Here is a 17,343-nt window from a genome sequence, read left to right as displayed (position 1 = left end):
TTTGGAAAAATGTTGAGTTTTTTCATTAATTTGAGATTGAAAATGACTGTGTGATAAACTGAGCTCTGCAAATATTGTAGATTTAGACGTGCTGTGATATCTAGAACTAAATTAGTTAGTAATTTACTGCATTTTTCATGTTCTTTTCTGTCATTTTTACTTCGCCGAGCGAGCTGAATTTGACGGTCTTTCACACGTGATCTAATAGATGACACACACACACACACACACACAGGTCACTAATGCGTGTCTTAACAAAAGTTTTAACACACACACACACACTCTTTCCTAAACTCAACCATGAGCCCACGGTGATAATTCAGCTCATTTCCTCGTATCCTTGGATAATGAAAACCGTTATCGATCCCTCTGAGGGAACCGTCAGAGGTCAAAGGTCAGGTTCAGCAACAGGGCAGAGCCTTTTGGAGATGCTGGGAATAAGCAGCGTGTTGCTCAAGGACTGGTGAGTGCGGTGGGGGGGGATGATGAGGGGGCGTGAACTGAAATGCTGCACTTAAGGGCACAAAGGCAGTCTCCCTGCTCATTTCAACAGCCCTGCTGCTGCTCTATGACTTTCATTATGAGTCTTGTCAGGCCGTCTGAAAAGCACTTACACCAGCAGGTTTCTTCTCTCACATGAGCCAAATGTCTTTTGTATGTGCTTTCACTAAACAGCCACAAACCAGCGCTTTCCTTACTCCTGTGGACCATCACAGTTTATAAACCTTTAATATCAACATGTTGCTTCATTTTATGATGCTACATTTTGAATTATTAAGCAAAATGTGTGCATGGTTTAATTCCAAACAGCATTGGCCCAACATTAACCAAAGTCCATGTGTGTGTGTTTTACTGGTCCACACAAGAAAACATTCAAGAACACCATGAATCCTCACTGGGAATGATGCCAAAGGGCCAATATTTGCTCCATTCAACCTCTGCAAAAAGGCTTTTCTTGTCTGACCCTGAAAACAGCAGAACTACCAACGTAAATACACAGTCAGAGCCCCCCTATTGACCCCCCAACACTATGATAGCCCAGTGTAAGAACCAACCACAGTCAAGTACGTGTGACACGATGGACAGAGGCTACGATACGATACGACAAATGATCATGGGTTCACAATATGACACAATATTTTGGAACAGGAAGAAAGAAAAATTGCAGTAGCAAACATGCCCATACTTACTACTTATAGTATGATCCCTTCAACACAATAGGAATATAAAAAATATAACTGCCAATCTACAACTAGAATGCAAAAACTACCACTTCTCCATCATATTTCAATGCCTTTTTTTCTACTTTCAGACGTTCTCACCACTTATAAACCCTTTCCACCAGTTTTCCACCTAATGTCACATATGTTGACCCATTATTGTCACTTTTAACCGCTTTTCACCATAGTTCACGCCTATTTTTTGCCAATTTTACCACATTCACCATTTGTCATTATTTGCTAGTTTAAACTAATTGTTCCTACTTTTTAAATTTCATTACCCAAACACCACCTTGCCCCATTTCTGCCACTTTTAAACCAATGTTGACACTTTGAACCCTTTTTTATCAATTTTTCTGTTTGTTTTTGCCCACTCTAATTTGTAACCTTTTACCAATTTCTATGGTTTTTAAAATCCCATTTCACCACCTTTTCCACCATTTTATTTCTGATTAAAACAAGGATTTACATCTTTAAGATGACTATATACGAGGGCACAAATAATAATAAACTTCCTGGATAACAGTGGATATTATTCAGATGAATAAATAAATAAATGTGGTTAACACAGATTCATAGAACAATGGACCATCATTTTACTGACTTTAAAAACTCTCCCCTTTATTCCCCCTTATGCTGCGTTCACACCAAATGCGTCTTCTGCGGCACCGGACGCGTCTGCCTCACAAAACGTTCCGCAGGTTTCGCAGGATGCAAAAAAATTTTTCCCATTCGCTTCATATGCGCTGCGCTTCTTCTCCTCCTCTCATAAACATAAACCACCAGTGAACAAAGCCGGTGTAATTAGCGGCTAATGCTATGCTAGCTCAGTGCTACAGATAGAACTTTTACCTGCTACTACCACCTCCTCACTGATTCTCCTCCACGCCAAATCCTCCCTAGTCTGGTCCTGGTTATAAAGGGCGTGTCCTACAGCTCCAGGTGGTCACACACAGCTTCTACAACAGACCGGTGTCCGTGTTGACGTGATGTCATCATCAACAAAGACTCTGATTGGCTTTCGTCATGCGAAACAGTCGCAGGAGTTCAATATTTTCAGCTCTTGCGAATGTGCGAATATGATGAAAAATCGGGAGCGCGTTCACACGGCCAACGTTCTTGACGCACAGATCTGACCGCACCGCCGCACGGGAAAGATTTCGCATCTGGGACGCGTCTATTCATTGACTTTGTTTGTAATCTGAAAGTACGAACATTTTGTGACGCATCCGGTGTGAACGCAGCATAGATGGCCCCGCCCCCACGTGACTGTTCTTCAATGTTCATGTTTGTGTTCAGTCTCTTTCAGCTACAGTGGGGGTCCCTGCTCTCTGGGACCTTTATTTTGGGGGTAACGGGCTGAAAAGTTTGAGAACCACTGAAGCTTAGAAGTAAAATTGCGCATTTTATAGATATTTTTCGGGGAAAAAATTTAATTTCTTTGCAATTTTTCCAAAAAATGGGGTATGTCACCCCATTTTTGTTAAAGTGAGGAACCAATCTGACATTACTGAGTGAAATTTCATAAAGATTGGTCAGTTACAAACTGAGATATAATTTTTAAAATTTCTGCCAGTGATGAAAGACTGAAACTAAGAGTTCACAGCCCACATTAACATACGAACATGTTCTTTTTCAACAATATTAGCATGGCTACATTTTCTGGCAGTAATTGAGACCTTTGGGCATTGACTATGTCTCCTGTAGTTGAAAAGACGTGTTCGAGTATTGATCCCACCCCCCCTCGTCATCCCACTCATGCCATCAAAGATATGACTCATGATGATTAATACAGTATGTGATCTATTTTCCCACAATACATCTTCCCACCCTTACAATCTTCTCTTTTGCCACATTCTATCCATAGTTCTGTTGTTAAACTTCATGAAAAGGCTTTTAGATCTACAAAACAAAACTCACTCCACCCGTACACAGTGTGTATTGACGTGTGCTTGCATTGTCATCCTACTATTGACAGCTGGTAAAGCGAGACAGGAAAACATTGATCTGCACTACACAGAGATCATTAAAGAACAAAAGATATTTACTGTACGCTCCTGTTCCTGTACCATGTATCGGACCGACAAACCTGCTCAGATCACCAGTAAAGACTGTTGACAAGAGGAGGAAATACCAAAATAATTTCATGTTTTCAACCTTTCTGTGTTTAATTTAGTGGATATGGACATAAAAAAACCTTCCCAGGTCTTTTTTCTCAGAACATCCATCCCTTTTATGGGAAAGCCAGTCCATTAAGGTTCATTGGAAACGTCTTGTACCTCATTTCCTTTAATGGGAGCTGATACTTTTTATAAACCACTCCAGGGGCCTCGGCTGTGATTAGCTGCTCGAGGCTTTTAACAATAATCTCACTCGTATTGGGTGCAGTTTTTTTTTAACCCCCCTGACCTTTACCTACTGGGGTGTGATTTGTAAAGCTGATGGTGTGGATGTGACAGTCATGGCTCTAATGAGTGTTTGTGTTTTTCTTTATTTGACAGAAGTCTCCATTGCTCGCTCCAGTCAGGAGGAGAGGCACTGTGGAGGTACGCTCATTTAAGTAACAGATTATAGGTACTCACGTTACTGTAATTCAGTTGTTTTTATGGGTAATTGTACTTTTTGCTTGAGTATATTTGTAAATCAGTAATTTGTTACATTTCTACACCCAACCATTACTGAGGAAATGATTATTTTCTGTTTTAAAATGATCAACGGACATTTTAAAAATAGATAATAGATTATTGTAAATAATAATAAAATAATATTAAAATAAATTGAATAAATAAAATAAATAAAATAAGCTAAATGTATTATTATTATTTTTTTTATTATTATTTTTTTTATATGATCAACTGTCATTTTTTATGTCTTTTTGTGTACTTTTCTTGTCATTTTGTGTATTTTTATGAGTAATTTTGTGTATTACTGTTGTCGTTTTGTTCAGTTTTGAGTATTTTCTGTGTTTCTCATCTTTTACTATATTTTCCTGCAATGTTGTAATTCTTTGTGTTTTTTTAAGTATCCTTGCTCTTGTTTTGTGTATTTTTCTGTCATTTTGTACGTTTACTTTGGAGGCCGCATGTGGTAAAGTTAAACACTGCTGATAAAGTTTTAGTAATAAATTACCATCTTTAAATGTTTAGTTTCACTGAAACATTGTGACAAAAGTTGAAAAAGTGTTGCAGATTTGATGTAAGTTATATATAATATGTGATTATAAGACATATATTTTAAAAACACAAGGTGGATTTTTTATGAAACTGAATGAAAATGAATCAATTGGTTAAATAAGGAGAAATAAAATGTTTCATGCTGAAACATTTTATTATCTTACCCTCTAATCAAAGTGAAACTGTGATAATGTAGTATTTAAGAAGTGCTTTTCTAACTGACGACACAGTAACGATGACCCTGGTTTACACCGTGTGTGTTGGAACATTTTTGAATTCATGTAAAACAACAGATATTCATCATCTCGCCTCCTTTTCTCTCTCGACAGGTTTTAACCTGTTCCACATGATCGCTGTGGGGCTCAGCAGCTCCATACTGGGCTGTCTGGTCACTCTACTGGTTTACTCGTACTGCCAGCGCTACCAGCAGCAGTCACATGACGCCACCGTCATCCACCCCATCTCAGCAGCACCCCTCAACACCAGCATCACTAACCACATCAACAAACTGGACAAGTACGACTCCGTAGAAGCCATCAAGGTCTGTATGCAGATATTTGGGGGGAGTGGGGGTGATGTTTCACATGTTTACAGATGTGTTGAGGCAAAGCCATATGTTTGACTTTATTAATGAGTTTATTCATTTATTAAGTAGTGTCACAGCTTCTTCCTCCTCCAGTGTCAGCTGTGATTAAATATTCTCACTGTTGTGCACTGATGCTCTTTTGTCTCGTAACAGTGTTTCTCAAATGGGGGTACGTGGCGGCACTACAGGGGGTACTTGATCCCAATTAGAAATCCAAATCAGAAAAAGTTTTATTCACCAAGTACAGTTTAATAACAATACCAGGAATTGAACTTGGTGGATGTTGCAAAGAACAAAGAAACAAAGCAGAAACACGATAATAGTAATACTAATAATAATAATAAGGGAGAGAGAGCATTAAAAGTATGGGGTTTTATCATTTTTATTTCTAATTTCATTAAAAATGTAGGAACAATTAGTTAAACTGGCAAATAACGAGCATGACAAATGGTGACTATGGTTAAATTGGCAAAAAATAATCATGAAATATGGTGAAGAGGTTAAAAGTGACAATACAGGGTCAACATATGTGACATTAGGTGTGGATATGTGGTGGAAAGGGTTTATAAGTGCTGAATATGTCTTAACATTGTATAAAATGTGCAGAAAAGGCATTGAAATGTAATAGAGAAGTGGCAAAAATGTAGCAAAAATGCATTAAAAGGAGCTAAATATGGCAAGTTCTGCTCCTTATGTTGTGGTCAGTATTTATTGTAGTGCTTACGTACCTCCTCCTCATCCTCCTCCTCCTCCTCCTCCTTTTCACTATAGTTTGCACTGCACAAAGCAGGAGGAGGAGGAGGAGAAGCAAACGTGTGTTGACCAATCACAGGACAGTGATTACGTTTATTAAGTGTCCGTTTGTGTAGACTATTAGCTTAAGTGCAACTTCACGTTAATCCTATCCTGACATCAGTGTTAATGTGTTTCTGATGTATTTCAATAGTAAATCCATTAAAGCACAGGTGTCAAACTCAAGGCCCAGGGGCCAAATCCGGCCCTTTAGAGCATCTAATTCGGCCCTCAGGAGACAGTAAAAAATGACAGTTGTAGATATCTTAAACTCACCAATTTGATCAAACTACTATATTTTTAGGGGCTTTAGTGGCTTGCTTTTCCTCTGTTACTATCACATGAATGCAGGCATTTTTCATATTGTTGAAGGAACTCTCAATTCTTCCACAAATCTTGCAATTTTGCACAAACAATTCCTCTAAATTACTCAAAAGTTGGTTACAAGATAAACAGGACAGGTATTAAAAACTATTTCAATTGATGTAAAAGTTGTTCTTTTTTCCCACCTAAAGTCCACGGCCCAGTTCTTATGTGGCCCCTGAATTAATGATACTTTGATGAGCTTTGTGAGTTTAAGGAGTGTTTATCTCTCATGTAATTATGGCGAAAGGCCTGGAGCCTAACTTAGTTACCGTAGTTACAGAAAGTGTCAATTTAGACACTTTTTGAGCCGAAAGATGATTAAACAATAATGTCATGTTTTGTGAAAAGTGCCTTTTCATCCTCGCCAACTGCAAACTGTTCAGATGTTGCAGTCAATTTTCCAACATTAGGTGTGCAATATCATCAGAAATTAGTTTTAAGTGCCCATAAGGAGGAAAGATGAGCACAAGCTGCCAAATTTGGCTGAAATTTTGACGTTGATGGCACCATTAGTCATTATTATTATGGCGTGTTCATCATAGACACAGTTGATGTTGGTTTTTTTGGTTTTTTTCGTCCAGCTGGAGGGTTTTCTGCCGTCGTTTATGCTCACCACGTTAATTCCCTACTTAGCGTTAGCAGCAGTTTTAATGTGGAGTGTGATATATGCTCGGGCTCCGTGTCGGACACCTTTTTTTGGCGTCAGCCATGCTGTGCACATGACTCTTGCCCATTCCTCTCCTCCTGCAGCCAGATGTGTCGGTTCTGTTGCCCCTGGACGACCCCGCCATGCACCAGCCTCTCTCTGCTAACATGGGGGTGTCTATGCGTGGACTGGAGATTTTCTACTAACCTCTGACCTCTACAACACTCCGCCTCTTCACCCTCCCCCCCCACCACCACCACCAAACTACTTTTTAACACCCCCAATCACTACTTCCTCCTCTTTCCCCAACGTGCCTCGCCTTTCCACCTCCTGTGGTTATTCCTGTGTGTGGCAGGTTGGAGCTCCGTACTGTAGTTTGTCTTTAACCACACCCCCTTCAGCCCCCCCAGCTTGTTCAAAGGCAGTGTATCCCCCCTGTGTACATTTTAGGACATCCTCAGGTCTTGTTGTGAGGTATCAGGTAAACCTCTGTCATTTGTTAAAGCAAACGGACTGATGACTCAGCAAAACCTCCGTCAAATTAAACGGCCACACTTATTAAACCAAATGCTGTCAAATGAAACGGCTTCAAAATAAAAGTCATCAGACTCAATTACCTCAGTACGTAAAGCACGACTTGACGTTGTATTTTGAAGAAACTGGAAATACACATGATGTCATCAATATGTGCAGCAATGCCTGTCAAAGTTATTTAAACACGATTTTGCTCATTCAAAAGATTTTTTTAAGAATGTTGGATTCCTCGGATAGATTGTCCTTATCTGGTCCTCTTTTTAGAAAATATTTTCAGTGTTAACATTTACAGAAATGGTTTATTCATGTATAGGTACAGTATGTGCACCTGCACAGATGCAGATTGCCTAGTTGCAACAAATTGGTTTAAACTGGCAAATAATGGGCATGACATATCATGAATGTGGTTAAATTGGCAAAAATAAGCATGAAATATGGTGAAAAGATGTTAAAAGTGACACTAGTGGGTCAACAAACGCAACATTTGCTGGAAAAGTGGTGGAAAGGGTTTATAAGTGCTAAAAATGTCTTGAAAGTGGAAAAAAATGTGCAGAAAAGGCAATGAAATGTGAATTAATGTAGAAAAAATGCATTTCATTTGACAGCGTTTGGTTTGACGGAGGCTTTGCTGAGTCATGAGTCCGTTTGGTCTGACAGATGACAGAGGTTTTCCTGAAATGTACACCATACCTGCTCCTTTCGTTTGCATGCTTCTCTTTTTATTTGTCTTTGCTCGTTTTGCTTCATTTCCTCTGTTGTCTGTTGGTTCCCAATGCCATTCAAGAGTTTTAGGCATTGTGGAGTAATCAAACACAGTCACTTTTAAACCGATTCCATCTCAAACAAAAAAAAATGAAATGAGATGAGATAATAACACAGCTGATGCTTTACCTGCTGGAACCAAAACGATCCCCAGGAACCAAAGATCAATGATTACATTCTCGTTTCAAAGCCAGGAACTCAATTTTTACACACTTTACTGCAAACACACTCTAGCATAATCTGTCCGTTTTTATCTCTAGTGAAAATAGAAATACCATTAATAATATACAGTATCTTATGACCAGCCAGACCATATCTGCCACTTAAAAAAAGAAGCAGATATACTGTACATTCCATATGCTTCAAATTCAGGCTTAAAATTTCTCACTTTTTGAACAATGATTTTTGGATGTTTCTGTAAACATTAAGTTTTCAATATCTGATCCAATCCATTATCCAAAATCCAATCAGATTAACCTTAGGAACAACTGGGCCATAATGCTGTATTATCAAGTGTTCAGTTATGACTCTAAAAACACACACGTGAACACATCCATTTGGCCACCAAAGAAGAAGAAACACTCATTATTTATCAGAAAAAGTGACTTCCTGTTTGATCGATTTTTATGGTTTCAGTTGTCCTGGACAACAACAGTCCGAGGGCCATAAAACTGCTGATGCGGGATATTGAAGATAACAGTTTTTTTTTTTTTTTTCTTGGATGTGCATCAAAATACTTTAGCCTTGTGGTGGCTTATCATTTATTTTGTTTTGTTATTTTTTTCTCTGACCTTGCTTTTGTGAAAAGTTTCTTTGCAATTTACTGAACGGCCTCTCATTGATTTGTGTTGCACTGATATTTATTTTGCTTCTTGGTTTTTTTTTTTTTTTTTTTGCTGTCATTTTGCCACGTCTGATTTTTTTCTTTTTTTTTTCTAAATCTCTTTCTCCATTTTTCCGTCTTTATTCGCAGGCCTTCAACAAAAACAATCTGATTCTGGAGGAAAGAAACAAATACTTCAACCCACAGCTCTCTGGAAAGACCTACACCAACGCGTATTTCACCGACCTCAACACCTACGACGACTACTGACTCTCAGAGCAGGGACGCGACGTCATCATCCACTTTGTAATCTTTCTTTGTGCTTTGTATTTGGGATTCCTGTGGTCCTGTGTGGCATCGGCCCCACTCTGAGACTCACTGGCAGCTGGTATGGAACTAAAACACAGACACGCACTGTTGCCAACAGAGGGAAACACATGGCCACTTCCTCTTAGGTGCCTTGGGAAAGCCCGAATCCACTCTCTCAGAGAGACGAAAACTGGATTTCCTAACGTGGACAAACAGGAAAGAAGAAGAAGAACTCCTCTCCAGCAGAAATGTGATAAATGTTAACTTTCCTGTGACACCTTTAAAAAAAAGAAACCTGTATTTGTAACAGGGTTGGGGTCAATTACAATAACGTCTTCAGTCATCCTTGTTCAATTGCAACTCAATTACAATTACTGTGACAATTTTTTTTTTTTGTTTGTTATTTTCCCCCTGAAAGTCAATTACAATTAGAATATTTGCATTTCCTGAAGAAAATGCAAGTGAGGATGCAGGTTCTGGCCTGCATTAGCATTAGCCTAGCATTAGTATTAGCCTAGCATGATGAAAATTTTAAGAAGCAGCCTGACAAATCTGCAGATTTGTGGGATTAGGTCCACTTAATGTTTGATATTTCAAAAACCAATTAACCTTTCAATAAAAATGTGGTATTGTGAGCAGCTAGACAGATATAGCTACGATTTTTGCGAAAATGAGGACTATTTTGGAAGTTATGACAATTTGCAAAGATTTTTAGGTAAAAATTGGACCTACTCTACTCTAAAAAGTGGATCGAAGCTGAAAACTCACTGCGGTTGAAGGACTGTAGGTCAAAAACACTTAACGATAGAGAAAAGTTAAAGATTACATTAGAAAGACATCAGACAGCTGAATATTTAAAAAGTTAAATGGTTGAAATCCGTTGAAGAATGGCTGAACAGCTGAAGGTCAAAGTTAAAGCCTTAATTGTCAAAAAGGAGTTAAAATGCAAAAAAAGAGGTAACAATCCTCACTAACCACATTCTTAATTATTAAAGTTCAATTTCAATAAATCACAATTACTAAGCCTTTAATAAATAAGCCCATAAAGCGTAACCTTTCCACTTGTGTTAGCTTTACGTTAGCATCTCTTATGCTAACATCTTAAATCAGCTGTAAAATACACCATCCAATTTTTTTTTTGGTTTTTTTCATTACGTTGTTAAGATTCCTTATCCATGAAAATATTGATGTTACATATTTTGGTGTGGGTTTTTGTGTCTTTTTTTTTTTAGTGGTAAAATGATCTTGATATGAAGCATGTTTTACTACGTACATGTGTAAGCCATAGAACTGTAACATGGTTCCACTGGTTCTGCGTTAAAATAATTGGTAATTGACCGTTTTTTAATAGAATTTTCATTTCCTATTACAATTATAAAGTAAATTATCTGAGCTCAATTACAATTCAATTTTGATTACAACAGCAACAACTGATTTGAGTTACATTTGCGTCATAATTGTAATTGACCCCAACCCTGTATTTGTAACCATGGGGAAATAACCACGAATCGCTTTGCATGACCTCATCATCTGACGCCGTTTTTTCCTCTTTTCCTTTTGCATGTTTGATGGCATTTCATTCCATTCCATTGCATCGTGGACTTGTTTCGTTGCTGGTCTTAGAGTCGACGCTGGTTCAGGAGGCCATTTAATAAAGAAGATTTGCTGTAGTACTCCAGCTTTTTAGCATTTACTGCTGCCCTCGTCTCCTGCTGGATCCATTTCCACCTCCAGTCCTTAAAGAGTACCTGTAGTGAAAATGTATATAACAAAAAAATTATTAAATGTACTAGTAATAAACAATGTTTTATAAAAAAAAACACATTAAAAGGACTTTTTAGAAGGATTTTATACCTTCTTCTGACAAACTATGGAGAGCCGCCATTTTGCACAGGATGTTGCAAACTTTCATTGATTCCTGTTAGCTGTTGCTAGGCAACAGTGTTTTGTTGGTCCAGTTTTTGAACAATGGCGTAGTGTAAAGCCAATAGTTGCTATAACAACGAGAGAGAAAAACCCCACAGAAACATTTGTTTTGTGTCTCTAAGTCAGAGTTATACAGACGTTTGCTCCTTAATATCGGTACGGGATACACACTTAAAACGTTTACATTCAGATGGAATTAGGTAATATGCGAGGACCACTTCAAGCCGAGTTGGAATGAGAAGGATCTGCGGGCTAAGCTAATGGGCTAAGCTAATGGGCTCGAAGTTACGTTTGTAACCAGGGCGCGGTCCTGACAAAATTTCATCATAGAAAGTCTCAATGCAGCTTGCAAACGTACTTGTTTAGAGCACTACTACGTTTCTGCTGACGGGATACTATGGGGCGGTGTCATGGCATTAACCGCACCCCCACCACATTGTTTCCTCTTATTTCATTGTGGCTAAATGTTGAGCTGTTATCTGTTTGTTAGGTGCTGATCCTCCCATCAATGAACACATATCCTTTCACGCAGCTTTCATCACAGTTTCTAACCATATTTTTGCACTTCCAACACCAAAACTATTCAGCCACGGCTCGTTTCTGCTGCTAACAGCTCTGTCCGTTAGGCTTGTTCAAAAAGCTGCACACAAGAAGCAGATAGTTGGTGAGAAAGCTGATATTTGATCCTCTCCTAACATACAACCTGGATGTTTCACTTTTATCACTGAAGGAGAGCGAACAACACCGTTTCTTTAAAGCGCCACGCCGTGCCCATCAACGAACATGCGTCTAATCCTGTCCAAAATGTCAGAAGATATAAAATCATCCTATTAATGTGCTTTTTTTTTTAAATAAAAAGGTGCATATTTTTTGTTTATTGGTCATGCATTAAACATGTTTTTTTTGTTATAGACATTGTCACTACAGGTACTATTTAAATCAGGATGTAGATATTTGAAGACTGGTTGACTTCATCCTATTTTTCTCTCTTCTATATTCATATTTCTTTGTTTCTGTCATTTTTTTTTTAATTAACTGAACTGGCAGGGTGAAGATAAGATTATTTTGTACAGCAGTTTAGTTTTGAATCTTTTGTCCGTAGATTATTTTCAAAACATTTAGAGATATTTTCCTTTCAAAAGAAGAAAAAAAGGATTACGTGCATTCCTATCAGCCTGCATCAATATTTGTCTTTATCGTTCTACTTTTTTAACTATTTTTTTGTATTGAAAAAAATTTCAAAAAAAATTGTTCTTGACTTTTGATAGTGTTCACTGTTTCCACTGTTTCCACTGTTTCCACTGTGTTTGTGGCCTCTCGGTGCAAGCGTTCACTGCACAGATGAGGCGTAACAAAGTCTGATGTCATCAGACATCAGTGTATGATGAGCTCCATTCATAAAAAGAGACTTTTTCCATTCAGACTGCTTATTAAGATTTTAGGTTTTCCAATGATTCCGTCGCAAATGACTTTTTTTTCCCATTCGCTTGTGTTACTGTGCATAAATAAAAAAAATAGCTTCGTACACAAAACAGTGTGTGGCTCGATTTTTACACACTACGAGTTTTCATGATTGTCTGTTTTTTTTTCACTGCAATCAACTTCGAGTACGAGTCGAGTACATCACACCATGTAGTGTTGTACTAGAAACCATGACTGTGTTGTAAATGTCATACTAACGTACTACTCATACTAAATCTGACGTCTAAATGGGTATGTAGTGTGTTCACATTAGATAGTATGACAAGATTGAGTATTACGAAAAATACCTGGATGTATACTACATGGGGACATTCATGTAAAATGGCTTCAAGCAAAAAAAAAAAATCAAACATGCCATTTCAAAATAAAAGCATATCTTCTATTCTTCCATTAGTTTAACTATTTTGTAAATAGGGCTCTTGTTTTGAAGTTAACAGTTTGAAGTTTTGTCAGTAGCACAAGGGGGGAGGGGCTTACACAATTATGCAATGAAATAAATTATTTAATTGCAATAACAAAACATGCATTGCTGTCGTTAAATGATTGCACTTCATCTAGTGTTAACCTTCGACAGCATGTGCAGACAGTCAAAAAAAAAATTAAATGTTGTAAATAAATGTGTTTCTGTGAGTTTTATGGATCAAATAAGCACATGTTGATATTCTACTTGGTCACTTAAAAGGTTTTCAGAACTTTCAAAGTAAAGGTGGAGAATCAGCAGAGATATTTAGCCTCAGTGTGATTCAGGGTTTTGTCGTATACTTGGTCATCTTAATCCTCCTAACCGTACATAGTATATAGTAGACAGCATATACTCATTGACTTTTTAGTTTGAAGTACGGAATGAGACGTTTCGAACACAACCCAAGACCAGAATTCACCAAGACTTTAGTGAGTCCAAACCAAGACAAAAGGTTGAACAGTTAAACATTCTATATTTTTGGTTTTTCTTTTAAATACATTTGACAGACAAAAGATGAGGTGCAGAACAACCTTGCATGTATTTAAAAGCTACTGATAAGTCCAGAATTATTTTTAAATCCCTAGAAAATAAGACCTTTATTTGTCAGGTAAATGAAGTGTTCTGATGTATTTTCATAAAAAATGAAATGGTTTCTGACACATAAGGCAATTAAAAATGTTTCCAAGGAGGCAGAACAATCGGTGAGCTAACGCTTAATGTTTTAAATCAAATTATATCAATTATCAGGTACAGTTCCATGTGCTTCTCCTTATTATTACATTAATGAAGTTGAAGAATAGCAGAAATCAGTGCTGGCCTTGACAGCATTAAAAGCAGTGAGATGAATTACTGAGTGCGTCCTAACCCAGACCTTCATCTAAACACTACAGAACTCACTCACACGTGCTGTCCCTTATAGGAAAAAAAGTCAAAAGTCTGATACGACTTAATTTGAATTAAAATGATCAAGATTTATATCGAATATCGCCATTTTGAGAAAAACTATAGAGATATGAGTTTTGGTCCATATCGCCCAGCCCTAATAATTACTGTTTGTCTTTTTATTTCAGATACCTCCATCCTACAACTGCCTTCTTTTAATCCTACCTTAGATGTTTCTTCAGATTTAAATCTGGTGACTGAAGGCCAGTCCAGGACATTTTTGATTTACTCTGAGGTGTGTTTAGAATCATCGTCTTCCTGGAAAGTCCAGACCTCAAAACTTTAACCAAACACGGCTGGAGCGCGAATCAAGCTGATTTCTTATCAAGCCTGAACCCATCACAGCGTGATACACGTTTAACATCATTTATTTATTTACCATAGGTCAGCCAATGACGTCCTTAGAAACATCATCTGACTGTGCAGCGTCAGAACTCGGCCCGAGCAAAGTATAGAATTTAACTTTTGTTTTTCAGGAAATTTGCTTTCATCTCCTGACATGTTTGAAGTGCACACTGTCAGTCTTCCTCAGAGGCGTCTGCTGATCGCTTTGAGGTTTCCTTGTGAGTTCTTTCTTACCAGTTCTGTCAGGCTGGCAAAACGCTGGATCAAAGAAACCATCAAGATCAGGAGGCGGAGCTTGAATATCAACAGGGATGAGGGACTCACGAGGACACGTCAAAGTGATCAGCAGACGCCTCTGAGGAGCACTGGCAGTTGGCAGACTGTCCCCAATAGATCCGTCAGGTTCAAGTCACCCTGTTGGTGTCTTACAGTCACTTCTGTCATTTCTCCTAGGGTTGTTTTAAGGGCCCTTAAGGACAAGTTAGGCTTTTGTGTATTTTTAATCAGGTTTGCATTTGTTGCATAAGCTTTATTCTGACTTATTTTGCTCCCAGTGGTGTCTCTTAGAATAATAGTGGTACACGTTCTTTAGAACTCACCTTAAACGCCTCCATGAGTTGGTCTTACATCACAGCTAAAGCAAATGAAGCATCTTTAAAGTTCCCAAAAGCTTCATTAACATCAACAATGCTGTGTGAGGGTTGAGTCATTGTGACGTGTCTATCGCACCAAAATGCACGGTTTCTGTCACAGTGTGAGGATGTATGAGTGATTTAAATTACAGTTAGTTCAATAACAATAAACCCAAAACTACCAGGTACAAAATAAAGGCCATCAAAAGTTCAAAACTAAACTAAAACACTGAAGGTAGACGTTAAAGGGCCCATGTTACGCTAAATGAACTTTTCTGTGCTTTAAACATGATAAAGTGTTATTAGGGCTTCACACATGGTCAAAGTGTTTTTTTCTAAGTTCAGCCTGAACCACAAGAGAAGCAAAAGACGATAAAACTCATCAAAACTAGAAAAGAAGGTTCAATAACTGAGAAATAAGCTACACCTGCTTTTTTTTTTACTTTGAAAAGCACTTTGTGCTGCATTCTTTGTATGAAAAGGACTTTTGAAAAATAAAGATTGATTTGATTTTAACTGATCTTTAACACTCAGCACAATCTCTCTCTCTTTAAGAAAACCACAATTGAAAACCTCCGATTAAAACATACCTTTTATTTGTAAGGAGATCATCGTTTTACTGGGGTTTACACATTTTGACAACACTTTGATTCAAGAACGACCTTACGAAGTGCAAGATTGTGTTAAATCTTGGAGAGGATCCGGATCAATGTACTGATTCTGGATCAGTTCCAAAAATCTAGGGCGTCTGGAGGGGACTGCTCGATCGTGGGGAGGTGGGGGGGCTCGGGGCGACGCTTGGAGTGGTTCTTGCACAAACATTGGTCATGCATTGGCCTTGGGCTGTGGGATAAAACTCGTACTGGGCTTAACCTTAAACACGTTGATCCCACTCACTCCTTCCCTCTGTCCACAGCCACCACCGTTATACCTAAGCTGGGTGCTGAGTCACCACCTACACTGGTCACCTGACTGACTGAACAGATTACACAACACAACTATAACATCACATCTCATTCTCACCTTAAAACAGTCAACTCTTCCCCACCCTTTCCATTTTCCTACCCTGACTCCCTCTTCCCTGTTCTCTTCCCCCTCACCTAGGTGTAACACTGCCCTCTCTATTTTTACATCCTCCCTTTAATAAAGTGTTTCATGCCCTTCCTTAGGGAGGGCTGGTGATGGTCACAATAAAATAAATTCATGTATTTAATTGCAATAACAAAACATGCATTGCTGTTTTCAAAAGATTGCACTTCCTGTAGTGTTGACCTCCAACAGCATGTGCAGACAAAGTAAAAAAAATAATTATAATAATACATTGAAACTTCTCTTTGCTTTTGGATTGTTTATTTATTGCTGTGGTTTGACAGAGAGGCCAAGCACTGACAAATGGACCCAATGGAAGGATGCAGGATGGGCTAAAGGGGGGACGTGGGCCACAGTCTGCTGACCAAGTCTAATTTGTATGTTGGGATGTTCTACTACACACACTGTGCTGTTCTCCATCAACCTTCAACCTGACGTCCCATCTGTGAGCAGAGGGTAATAGGAGCAGGTGTTATGAATCACCCTGCTGTTTGACTGGACTCTATCCATCTCTCTTTACCTTCACCTCACACGTACAGACGCTGCCACAGACGTACAGGTGGGTTTACACAGTGAGGACAAAGGAATGTGTGTGTGATCGGGGTCAGTGACGTGCACACATTCCTCCTTTTAGTGTTTAGTTATCTTCGGAAAACTTTTGCATGTCATAGAAAATAAGTCATTTGTTTCAAATTGACCTCATCATGCTTTGATGGATGAGTCATTACTAAGTGCATCGTATTGCATATCAATTTCCTTTGTGTGTGTGTGTGTGTGTGTGTGTGTGTGTGTGTGTGTGTGTGTGTGTGTGTGTGTGTGTGTGTGTGTGTGTGTGTGTGTGTGTGTGTGTGTGTGTGTGTGTGTGTGTGTGTGTGTGTGTGTGTGCGTGCGTGCGTGCGTGCGTGCGTGCGCGCGCGCGCGTGCGTGTGTAGTCACTCTGAGAAACGTACTACTCACACTAAGTGTGATGTCTAAATTAATATGTAAAATTACCATATAAAAATCACTTTTTCAAGCTTTATTTAATGTTAGTGTGTCATTCCCTCCTGAAAAACATACCTTCAGTGTTTCTCAGATTGAGTCACGTATTTTTGAGTAATCTTTAAATCAGCCATTTTCCTGCTGTTTTGCTCGAGGGGATGAGGCTCCGCCTTGGGGACGAGGATCCTCCCCCTCCTATGTTCTCTTCCTAGCTTTTAATTTACTTTAATTTTAAATACTTTTGTAAGAAACCCATGGCTTATGTTCTCTGT

General features: G+C 38.5%; 1 protein-coding gene across 3 annotated transcripts in view; it reads left to right on the top strand.

The window, feature by feature from the left end:
- sema5a (sema domain, seven thrombospondin repeats (type 1 and type 1-like), transmembrane domain (TM) and short cytoplasmic domain, (semaphorin) 5A) overlaps positions 1-10,265 on the top strand; it is a 233,000-nt gene extending 222,735 nt beyond the window's left edge. For 2 of the 3 annotated variants that reach the window (XM_028434683.1, XM_028434682.1), the window contains 3 exons: positions 3,722-3,766; positions 4,723-4,934; positions 9,053-10,265. In XM_028434683.1, coding sequence (XP_028290484.1) covers positions 3,722-3,766; positions 4,723-4,934; positions 9,053-9,172 — 377 coding nt within the window. In that variant the 3' untranslated portion in view covers positions 9,173-10,265. Of the gene's footprint in view, positions 1-3,721; positions 3,767-4,722; positions 4,935-6,887; positions 7,139-9,052 lie in introns of all 3 variants that reach the window. The other variant, XR_003672528.1, reaches the window with a different exon arrangement.
- The last annotated feature ends 7,078 nt before the right edge of the window (positions 10,266-17,343 follow it).

Source organism: Gouania willdenowi, chromosome 20 (assembly GCF_900634775.1).
Source record: "Gouania willdenowi chromosome 20, fGouWil2.1, whole genome shotgun sequence".
Taxonomy (NCBI): domain Eukaryota; kingdom Metazoa; phylum Chordata; class Actinopteri; order Blenniiformes; family Gobiesocidae; genus Gouania; species Gouania willdenowi.
The sequence above is the reverse complement of the archived record's forward strand: the minus strand, read 5'-3'. Positions and strand labels throughout refer to the sequence as shown.